Raw genomic sequence first — 12,052 nt, 5'->3', positions numbered from 1 at the left:
TGTTTGTCTTTTTATTTTGGCCATGGCGTTGTCAGTTTGTTTTCGATCTATGAGTTTGACTGTCCCTCTGGTATCTTTCGTCCCTCTTTTGCAAGTGGATAGTGAAACTGACTTCAGGTAGTTTTGTTAACAATGATAAATTTAACTATACCTATGTAATTTCACGTTGAAAAAATGCAAGATACGTATACCAAATTGCCAATTTTAACTTAATTTTTAATTTAAAGCCATGTTTTTGATTACTATTGTAATTAATCTCTGCATAAGTATATGTGAGGAGAAAAAAAATATTCATCTTTGACAGCACTATTAAAAACTCATATGATTATAGTGTTACACTATTTCAAAGGAGTCTGGTCCAGTTATCTTAAAAGTTACTGATCTAAACCTTGCAAAATCTTTTGCTTTGACAGCCACTACATAATCTCTGATTGATTTCAATACTGGTAGAAATGATTTAAAATTCCCTGCAATACTAGCAAATTCTTTGTCCCACTCCCAATGACTATTAGAGAGCCATGGACGCTTAGAATCTTCGTCAGCGACTGTAATCCTCTCGTTATAAGTTGGAATACAGACAGATCCCTCTAACATCGCTTTTATAAATAAAGCCTCGTGATCTCCATATGGAAAGAAAAGTATATATAGTCTCATAAGTCCCATGAAAAAAATAGTAGAATATTGAGGTGGTAAAATATACTTGTAGAGATTACATACGACATTATTTTGTCCAACTTCTACTAAGCCCTGAGGAAGAAAAGAGAAGTCGTATCTAAACCCGGTGCAATAAATTACTGCATCAATCTGTATGACGTCATTATCATCAAGAATAATGGAAGATGGTGTAAACCTTTTGAAACCGGACGTTTTTTCGATAACATTTCCAGGTAATACAGTAGCTAGCTTAGAACCTCTGTGGCATAAATATACCTTCAAAATAAAATAATAATACAAATATTAATACAAAGCTACAATGTTTTATATTTTAAAATAGATATACTAAGGGCATTAATTACAAAACTTTTTACATTAAATTGTGTAAGACAAATTATTCCCTATTCAGAAACAAATTTATTTATCGTATTATATTTTTCGAAAATAGTCGTAGGATTACGGAAGCCGATAAGGGTCATTAAAAAAAAAAATTTATGTCGTAATTACGAGATAGCATGTCGTAATTACGACATAGCATGTCGTAATAACGACATAACTATGTCGTAATTTCGACATAGCATATCGTAATTTCGACATAGCATGTCGTAATTTCGACATAGCATGTCGTAATAACGACATCACTATGTCGTAATTACGACATCGCTATGTCGTAATAACGACATCCTTATGTCGTTTTAACGACATCGCTATATATATATATAAATAGTATGTATTATGATTGCCAAGAGACTATATGACACAGAAATTAACAACTATAGGTCATCATAATGCCTTCAAAAATGAGAAAAGCCCCACATAGTCAGCTATAAAAGGCCCCGAAATGACAAATGTTAAACAATTTAATTCAAACGAGAAAACTAACAGCTTTATTAATGTACGAAAAATGAAAAAAAAAACCAATATGTTACACAGCAACAAACGACAACCACTGAATTACAGGCTCCTGATCGCTATGTCATAATTACGATAACCTTAGCGTTGTCACTTTTTGAGGCGATAGAAAATTCAAAATGGTCGTCAGTGAGGGCAAAGTTTGAAGCGTAAACATATTCATCTTTTTTTTGGAGAATAATGAACACTAAATGCAATCAAGCTTAATTAAAGTTATTTACTTGTACATACTAGAACTTTATTTTATAATCAAGTCAAATGAGACCCAGTTGCACAGGGGAGCGATTCGGGCTTCTTGGAGCCTCTAGTTATGTTTGGCATGTACAGATTCGTGTAAAATATGACTGCATTTCCATTGCAGATTCTGAAGAAGATGCATTTTAAGCTTTTCCAAATACAGACTGTTAAACTTTGGACTCCTAGTCCTCAGACCCATGGACCTCTGTACCTTCATTTGTACACAATGGCCTACTGATTCTTGATGCAAATTATAACTGCATTGCTACTGTTGGTTCTTTATGAGATTCTTACAGCGTCCTCCCCATTGAAGCCTGTATTAAACGTTGCTCCCCAAGTTCTTTAAACCAATGTTCCCCAGGACAACTATTCCTACATACTTAGTGGAGGGTTGGGATCCCGCTAACATGTGTAACCCCGCCACATTCTGTATGTATGTGCCTGTCCCAAGTCAGGAGCCTGTAATCCAGTAGTTGTTGCTTATTGATGTGTTACATATTTGTTTTTCGTTTATTTTTTGTACATGAATTAGGCCGTTAGTTTTCTCGTTTGAACTGTTTTACATTTCTTATTTCGGAGCCTTTTATAGTTGACTATGTGGCATGGGCTTTGCTCATTGTTGAAGGCTGTACGGTGACCTATAGTTGTTAATTTCTGTGACATTTGGTTTCTTGTGGCAATCATACCACATCTTCTTTTTTTATATTTAATCTTCATCATATAAGGATCATCCATTCTCTAAGATTGATCCAATATGGCCTGTAGTTCTTAATGAGATGATTTTCAAAGCTTTTTCCATTGGAGCCTATGTTAAACTTTAGACCCCTAATAATCGAGCCTAACGAATCCCCTGATCTTCACCTATCACCTAAGGAACTTGTGTCTCGTACTCGAAGTGGTATGCGAGCGATTGCTATCGTTTGTTGTCCGTCGTCGTCTGTCGTAAGCGTGTTTTAAAAATCTCCTTTGAAACTACTGTACAAAATTCTTTAAAAGTTAGTTTGATTTTTCCTTGTTAAATGTTTCCTTCACAAAAGGCGTGCTTTGATTTTTGACTCCTTAAAAACACAGCCGCTGTTATTAACTTGAAAATATAGGACATATTGGTCACACATTAGTTTTTTGATAATGTCTCGAATATCGTTACATTTATCTCAAATCAGTTGAGGGTTCATCATGACAAAATGGACCTATGCCGAAAATTTCAGAAAGATCAGTTTGACCCATATCTAAGTTGTGTCCTCTAAAACATTTTTTGGGGATAGCTACATGTATTGTCATCACTTGAAGTCCGTCGATTTTGAACGGCAACCAACAGCATGGACACTGTTACTAAATAAAGGCAACAGTAATATACCGGTGTTCAAAGGTCATAAATCGATTGAGAGAAAACAAATCCGGGTTACAAACTAAAACCGAGGGAAACATATCAACTGTAAGAGGAAAATAAACGAACAACATGAACACTAAAGTGAACAAAAATAAACCCTTAACATACATAGAAAGAACTATTTGATAACAACTGTCATATTCCTGAATTGGTACATGCCGTTTTAAGGACAAATGGTGGGTTGAACTTGGTTTAATGGCTAGCCAAACCTCCCGCTTTATGACAATGTTAAAAACGGCGCTGAAATGATAACACTACGTGACAGAAATATAGATCAAACACACGCAAGACCATATATCACAGAGAAACGCACAAACATATAATATATTACAGTGTAGTAATAGTCGCAAAACACGTAAACTGCAGAACAACAGCGAACATATATCATCAACGACAAACACCACAGGATATAAAAACAGTTAAGCGCTTACGTAACTCACATGCAATCTCGAACTGTATACAATTATTTCCACAATACTATACAAAAAGACCACATAGCGAAATAGCAGATTTTTACCTCGCCTGCGACGAACGTCATAAATAGCGAAACTTTAGGAATTGATTTTGCGGCGACGGCGGCTAAACTTTTATCAACATTTTGTGATTTTTGTAATCTTTAATAAAAATTTAACGGTAAATACAGACGACGACGGACGACAAGCGATTGCAATAGCACACATAATCCTTCTGGTACTTAACACATCTTCTTGATGTGATCTACATAAATGCCAAATATAAATATAGAGGCTCCGACAAGCCTGAATCAATCACCATTTCAATGGGTCCCATTAGACTTGATTATGAAATAAAGTTCTATTATGTGCAGACATATAGCGTAACTAACTTTGATATTAATTAAGCTTGATTAAATTCAGTATTTATCATTCTCAAAAATGAATATGTTTACGATAGGGTTTTGATACAAACTTTGCCCTCACTGGCGGCCATTTTTAACTTCGGATCAGCTCAAATGTAAAAACTCTTTTTAAGGACCTGGATACTATTTACACATTGTATATTTATACTAAGTTTAAGCTCAGTCATTTCAGCGGTCTTGAGAAGCAGATTTTGAACATTGATTTTTTCAAAGTCCCTTGGCGGTCATGTGTTTTAACCAATGTGTAACTAAGTAATAACACTTGAATAGGACCTTATAGTGCACACGTATATCAAGTTTGATTCAATTCTGATAAATAGTTCTTTAAATAAAGATGAAAATGTTGTTTCCCATAGTGTTTCGATGCTCACAAAGTAGCAATGTTAAGGTTGTTGTTATAGATGATATAGATGATATGTCGTAATTACGATATAGCGATGTCGTTATTTCCACATAATATGTCGTTATTACGACATAGCGATGTCGTTATTACGACATAGCGATGTCGTTATTTCCACATAATATGTCGTTATTACGACATAGCGATGTCGTTATTACGACATACTATGTCGTAATTACGACATAATTTTTTTTTTTTGAATGACCCTTATCGGATTCCGTATAGGATTCATTTAGTCATGTAAATTACCAAGAAACAAATCGACAATTAGATGAGTCTGATAGCCAAATCAATGACGAAAAAATGATCATTAAAAACAAAACTTTTAGCAGTTGTGGTATCTAACCTATTATGTCTGTTTGTTTTGTTCACATATCGTTGTCAATATAATGGAATTGTATGAGACTGTCATACAACAGAGAGGTTTAGCTAGCTATAAAACCAGTTTGATCCACCATTTCCTACATAAGAAAATTCCTGTACCAGGTCAGGAATATGACAGTTGTTATCCTTTCGTTTGATGTGTTTGAGCTTTTGAATTTGACATTTGATTAGGGACTTTCCGTTTTGAATTTTCCTCGGAGTTCGGTATTTTTGTTATTTTACTTTTTTTATAAAACTATGATAATATAGATTTTAGACATAAAAAACCTACACACTCCTCTTTATGCATACGAACAATTAAATTGTACTTACCGTTTTTGCATGTTTTGAAATGTCGTGACATATATCCATTCCCGAATGACTCGCTCCCAACACGGCTACAGTAAGTCCAGCAAAAAGTTGCGGGCGTCTGTATTGAATACTATGAATTACCAATCCTTCAAAGTCCTTCTCGTTATCAATAATTGGATAGTTCGGAATTGAACAGTTACTTCAAAACAAAAATAAGAAGTGAACTAATATAAACAAGCTACTAAATAAAAAAGAAGTAATTGATAATCGAAAATTAAGGCTTCTGCTGTTACATTAGAGTGTCAAGTTTGTAGTTTGAAGCTCATATTCTTACCCATGTCTTTTGACATCGAACTTTTGTAGTTATTATTTAATCTTTTTTTCTTCATGGAACTGACTACTCCCGGAGCGTACTGTAGTTCTGGACTACACCCTGATAGGTACTTCGGACGCACGAAATTTGTAAAGTTTTGTGTTCATTTTGGAAGAAAGCATAGTTTTTGGTTTCATCTCAAAAGGTTAAGTTTTAGTGCTATTGGACATTGATGATAATTTCCCTTTAGTTAAAAAAATAGTAAGTAGAAATATTTCTTAAAAAAATTTAGTGCGCCTGAAGCGTTTTACTTGATTTACCTTCTTGAGCCTCCTCATGGGTTTTTTGATTATGTGATTACTTGGCCGTTTTTATAGTGATTATTTGATTACCAGACCAAATATTTCATAATTATTTGATGATCTAGGACTGTATTTTTGATTATTTGATTATCTTGTTTAAAAAAATAATTAATGATTATGTGATTATATTGGCAAAAAATTTGTGACTACTTGGACACGCCCATGAGGGGCCTCCTTCTTCGATAAATAAACAAAATTATAAAAGCCAAGGACGTATAAATACTGTATACACTGGAGCTACATTCCTAAATTGACCTAAAGAGAATAGATAGCCAAATAAACGTAAAGTAAACTTTGTCTGATTTAGTTGAAACCTTAGTTTGTTGATAGTTTCTATATTTACTAACGGAAAATTCAAGAAAGACATGTAAAATCAGACAACAACAAACATGTCGAAGAATGGCATGACCAAAGTCAGAATATACCACACAGAAAACTATGGTTTAACAATGTAAACCACTCTGAAACCCAAGGCTTAACTCGGTTGCTCCTCAAGGGCGAGCAGTTCCTGTTCTATTACTGTCATCATTTGCTGGACTCATGACAAGTAGGATTATAAGTGATAAGTCGTCAGTGGTCAGTGGTCAGACCTCAAAAATTAAGACTTAGGATGTCATTAGTAAGAATTTCACGTTTTTGTTATGAGACCGATGTACATGGGACAACGATCTCATTAGACTTTTATCATTACTATATAATAAAGGTATAACACATTCAGTGTACTATCGGATAAAATTTACCCATTACAAACAATTACAGCATCAAATTCTTCAACATGACTGTCATTCTTTTTTCTATTGTCTCCATATGTTAACAGCCATTTTGTATCCTGTGTATTTTCAGAAACGGGTTTAACTGACTGTACTTCAGTATTGAACTACAAACATTGTCGGATGCATGAATTAGATAAACAATTATAGTATGAACAAAGTTGCAAAAAAACAGAATTTTTAACTTAGTGTAACTAACATATGAACATAATTTGTTATTCTTTATACTGAAAGAAGGCGAAGTCTAATGTTCGGAAAAAATAAGTCACACAGTGAACATTCATTATTCATTTGTCATATGCGAATAAATAGATTATAAAGATTTCTTTAAAAATCTCGAACGAGCGTTTAAAAGCAGTCGTTTTCATTTGAAAACTAGTTTCAATATGCCACATGATCCTTGATGTGCCAATTCCAAGAATACCTCTGCGATAGTTGTATTGAGTGATATTCTTCAACTGGATTTTGTCCTATCTAGCTTTGAATACTATTTTTACAACCTGCAAGGACAATTTGTCTACTAATGAAGACGTGTCTTTTTTGTGTTTTATTTGAGCGGTCGTCTGCTTTGCTCTCTTAATGAGATACGTCTCAAATGGCCTTTCATTCGGGTAAATTTGACATTACTGACAATGAGTCACTGTGGCAGCAAGCGCATACTTCTTACCTTGATATATTTCCGAATGTTACATTGGTCGGCAACTTTACGAATATAATCTAAAACATCCCGTTGCGTAGGAAAAGTTGGACATTCTTCGTCGATGGGAAAACCTTCTAACTGCATTAATTGTTTTGGACGATTAGTCCTTTAATCAAAAAAAAACAAAGGTAAAAAAAAATAAATGATAAATATTAATTAATATTATTACGAAAGTTTTGATTTAAAGTATTCTTCCAAATTTTCCTTTTGAATAGTGTAAATAGTGGAGCAAAATCAGCTTAACCGTATAGGACACTTAAAATAGAACTGGGTTGTTTGTTCTAACTGTTTTTTCGTCGTTTTTCTTCTTGACATGTAATTATCTGTTTTTCTTCAACTATTGGCTTTTGATAGCCCGCTTTGTATCTTTTGACTGTGTTTTTCAAATTGATTTTAATTTCTACTGATGTAAAAATCTAGATGAATTGAATCGTTGTTTTCTGTCAACTGGACCAGTTAGTGTGCCACAAATTTACCGCAATTTTGATTAAAATATGATCATGGGGGACAAGAAACATTTTTTCACACATCAAAAGAGTACCAAGTAACAACAGAAAAACAAAACCAACTAGACGTCATTGAGATGGGAGCCATCTCCGTGGGTTCCGCTGTAAATAACGTGTGGAAAAAAAAAAGTATCTTTACCATAGGACATGGGGTTGTCAACTGAAACCAAAGTTTTTGACCTTGACCTTTGACCTTGGAAGTTGGACATACATTATGACACACCCTCTGGTGTTAGTTAATATACATGTCAAGTATTAAGTATGAAATCATAATGGTTCTCAAGATATAGAGCGGGCACGATCTTTACCATAGGACATGGGGTTGTCAACTGAAACCAAAGTTTTTGACCTTGAACTTTGACCTAGGAAGTTGAACAAACATTATGACACACCCTCTGGTGTTGGTTAATATACATGTCAAGTATTAAGTATGAAATCATAACGGTTCTCTAGATATAGAGCGGACACAATTTTTTACGTACGTACGGACGGACGGACGGACGGACAGACTGATCACTATAGGGTGACCCGCCACTAGGCGGGGCCCTAATTATATCTGGTTGTTTTCTAACCTAACCAAGTCAACCTTTGAAACCAATCTAAAATTTAAACTTACTGAAGATTTCTATACATAGCGGAGTTAATTTTTCGTCCATAAACATCTTTCTCTGTTTGGTCGGTGTAAAGCCATAGACCTCCAAGGTCATAGTTCCTCTCAAAACAAGTCAGTAGAAACTTCTTGTTCTCAGATAGCCGTCTTAAGGCAGAAATGCCCATTATTCCTGCTCCAATAACAGCTACCTTTTTTTCGTCCATCTTATGACAGATATATATGAGTGTAATAGTCCTACTTTCAGTTATGACATATGACTGTAAAGATTTAAATAAATATAACTGTTCGCATCAAAACCAAAAGTTCCAACGTTAGGACGATAACATTGGTGAAAAGCCAGTTCATCGTTTACGTCATTTGTAATGTTTGTAGATTTTGTATTGCTGATCATTTGATGATTTGCATAATCTGTATGTCTTTAATTACAGCTTTCAAGATTATTGTAAAAGCATAAATATGAGAATTAACGTTTTTTTGGGCAAACTCTACTAAATATGAGAATTAACGTTTTTTGGGCAAACTCTACTAAATATGAGAATTAACGTTTTTTTGGGCAAACTCTATATAGATATAGGAAGATGTGGTATGAGTGCCAATGAGACAACTCTCCATATCCAAGTAACAATTTATAAAAGTAAACCATTAGTTTACATAGTATAAGATTGTCTGAGATTGCCCTGATGGCTGTCAGTGTATCATCAGGTTAGTAGTCAGTGCTTCGATACTGACATGATTTGTAACAAATTTACTTAAAGAGTAAAATAACAAAAATATCGAACTCAAAAGAAATTCAAAACGGAAAGTCCCTTATCAAATTTAAAAACCAATCATAGCTCATACACATCAAAAGTTCTTTAATCTTAAATTTCCCGTTAGTGAATAATTAAGAAATTATCCCCCCAAAAAAAAGGTTCCAACTCCTTCAGGTAATGTTGTCCTTAGCTAAATTTTGCTAATCTTTTTTTTCGGACACTTTTGGTCTTTCAGCTCCCAACGTTGCTACATGTTTATAGATCCTTGGCTTTCAAATCTTTGGGTTTAAGCGTTCCTGGTGTAGGTAAATCTAGAAAAGAGCTTTGGACGGAGGGACTGTATAAAGTGTTGTTTTAATCAAGCGAGAGATTCCCAATAAAACCCCGAAGTGCATATGCATTAGATTAAAACAGCAATTTGTTACCAGTCATGCAGTGGTAATTACCCTTAGAAAATATTAAATGGCACAAGGAAACTGGTCGTATATTTGTTAATGTCAACAAAACAAGTATAGTTTGTTTCATTAGTGTCACAAGAAATTCTTCACTCTACTCTGGCAGTGGTTATAATACGGTTGTTTTTACATGTCTTTCTTCTTCAATAGAATAAATGTAATTAAAAAAAACGAAGAAAAAAATATTTGCTTACCAAATCATAAATCGTGGTTTTTAGTCAATAGAAAACATCTCTGTGAACACGTGTGTATGCATAAAATTTATTAAGTTGAAAAATTAACTGGTATGTGCACAAATCTGTGTCTACCCATACATTCAATTTTACCTGGAGGAGAGGATCATTGTGTTATCATGCGGTACAAATGGTTATCGTATATAGAGGCATAGTGAATTCAAGTATCTGTCTTTATTCATTCATACTAAGTCTTTTACTGTAAACTGAGGGCAGGGGACTCTTAACTATAAATTTTGATTTTTATTGTGTTTGTTTGATATGTATGTATATATGTTTATTGTGTTAATACATGTTGGTCACAAACTGTAAATTTTATACGACAATAAAATATTTGATTTGATTTGATTTGTAAAACGAAATTACAGTCTTTTATCTCGTTTAGATGGAAGTGCTTGAACCTAATGTTAGCGATCCAACTTTCATTTACAAAGATTTTTATAAATGTAATGAATATCTAAATCTAGAAAGCCGAAAAGGCTCATTCAAATCATAATATGTAATTCGACATTAATAACTTTTAAATTCCGGAGATACAATCAGAAAATCCGATTCAGGTAAATCCTCTGTTAGCGAGACATTTATCATAGTGTTTGCGTTTGAAGTATTTAATCTTTCCTTCATTATTTCGATCTGCTGCACACCCCAATTAAATATGATTTCTTTACATATTCCAACATATTCCACATCTTATGTTCAGTAACTGCTTCTGAGTTTTCCATGGCATTGAGTATTTGATTAAATTCAGCCTATTGCTTTTCCTGACGTTCATTTCTAAAAATAGAAGTGAGATTTTAATTTGTCAAGAAGCAGTTTATCCTCGGCCCTGTCACTTCTTTTGCGTCTTATGGCTTCTGTTGGATTGAACGTATCTGTGGTTTCTGCATAAAATAAGAAAAGAAATATATTTGATAATTGAAACTTTCCTAGTTGTTATTGAAAATTTTTATGTTCAACATTCACAACATCTTTTAATTTGAATTGTAATTCACTGAGTGTAACGTATTTTAAATGCATTAAAAATACCAATAATTGTTTGAGATAACATACAACAGGTAATACAACATGCATCTATGTTTTACATTTTAACACTGTTCTCAGTGAGTTTAAACAAACTTCAGGAAAAAAACCATTCATGTTAACACAACTCGAATAATGTTAGTCCCCTCCGCGGACTTGTGCACCAGTGACTATTTTAACCAAGTTTTGTTCCCATTTGCAGAGTAGTTTCAGAGGAGAATATCGTTGAATCCGTTTCCCCACAGTTTCCAATGTCAAACTTTGTTGGAGTGGACACAGACCAGCCGGACACAACATTGAGTGGGCCCCAATCCAAAGACTATTGTGACCAAGTTTGTTTCCAATTGATCTTTGAATGCGTTTCCCAAAGGGTACAATGTTGAAATACTTCCCCACTGGCGGCCATCTTGAATTGGACCTGAACATGCCGGGCCATCCAAAGACCATTGACACCAAGTTTGGTTTCAATTTCCCTAGTAGTTTCAGAGGAGGATTTATTTGAATGCCTTTCCCAAGTTCTGATCCGATGACTATGTGCCACTCTGGCGGCTATCTTCGATGAGGTGCGGACCTGTCGCACACAATCGTAAAGGGGACTACTCAAAGACCATTTTGATCAAGTTTGGTTCTAATTGGCCCAATTGTATCAGAGGAGAAACTATTTGAATAATAAGTTAACGACGAACAGACAAAGTTATGGCAAAAGCCCAGCCTGGCTAAAGCTAGATGAGCGAACTAGGAAAAGGGTATCAACCAAACCTAAACACTTCTTTCCTATATACTGTAGTTAAGCATCCTGTATTCCGTTACTTAATCACCTGGTTGTGTCTCTATAATGTCCTCTAAGAAGAGATTAGAGAATTAATAAGATGAGTCCTTGGTTCACTTGGACCTATATTTAATTCAGATTTGATATATTTGCATCTTCTGTGGCTGCTTGAATGATGAAGAAATGTCAGCATTCAATGTAGCTGCGAATACGTAGCTCTAAAGTTCGCACTTTTTTGTGTGAAGTACGATTTTTTCGATGTTAAACAAATGTTAGGCATGTCAGTATTCAATGATTATGTTAAAATTACGTCGAAAAATTGTATCATATGAAATTCGTAATGACGTATAAACTTCGACGTGGATTCAGTGTCAGATTCAACGTTGAATGAAGCTATTCTTCGGAGTTCAATCA

General features: G+C 34.2%; 1 protein-coding gene across 1 annotated transcript; it reads right to left on the bottom strand.

Annotated features, from left to right (window-relative positions):
• Positions 1-211: 211 nt before the first annotated feature.
• LOC127736512 (uncharacterized) lies at positions 212-8,785 on the bottom strand. The gene is made up of 5 exons (XM_052247078.1): positions 8,413-8,785; positions 7,258-7,396; positions 6,561-6,697; positions 5,167-5,344; positions 212-930 (listed from the first exon to the last, which is right to left on the bottom strand). Exons 1-5 carry the CDS (start codon positions 8,610-8,612, stop codon positions 334-336), a joined length of 1,251 nt encoding a protein of 416 aa, XP_052103038.1. The 5' UTR covers positions 8,613-8,785; the 3' UTR covers positions 212-333.
• Positions 8,786-12,052: the final 3,267 nt, after the last annotated feature.

The sequence above is a fragment of the Mytilus californianus genome, unplaced genomic scaffold, assembly GCF_021869535.1.
Source record: "Mytilus californianus isolate M0D057914Y unplaced genomic scaffold, xbMytCali1.0.p SCAF_31, whole genome shotgun sequence".
Lineage (NCBI taxonomy): Eukaryota > Metazoa > Mollusca > Bivalvia > Mytilida > Mytilidae > Mytilus > Mytilus californianus.
The sequence above is the reverse complement of the archived record's forward strand: the minus strand, read 5'-3'. Positions and strand labels throughout refer to the sequence as shown.

Coding starts and splice junctions, on each gene's coding strand:
- LOC127736512 (XM_052247078.1), bottom strand. CDS start 8,612: ATGGACGAAAAAAAGGTAGCTGTTATTGGAGCAGGAATAATGGGCATT. Junction 7,397..8,412: donor GCTATGTATAGAAATCTTCA/GTAAGTTTAAAT, acceptor TTTTGATTAAAG/GACTAATCGTCCAAAACAAT. Junction 5,345..6,560: donor GCTGTAATTGTTTGTAATGG/GTAAATTTTATC, acceptor TTTGTTTTGAAG/TAACTGTTCAATTCCGAACT.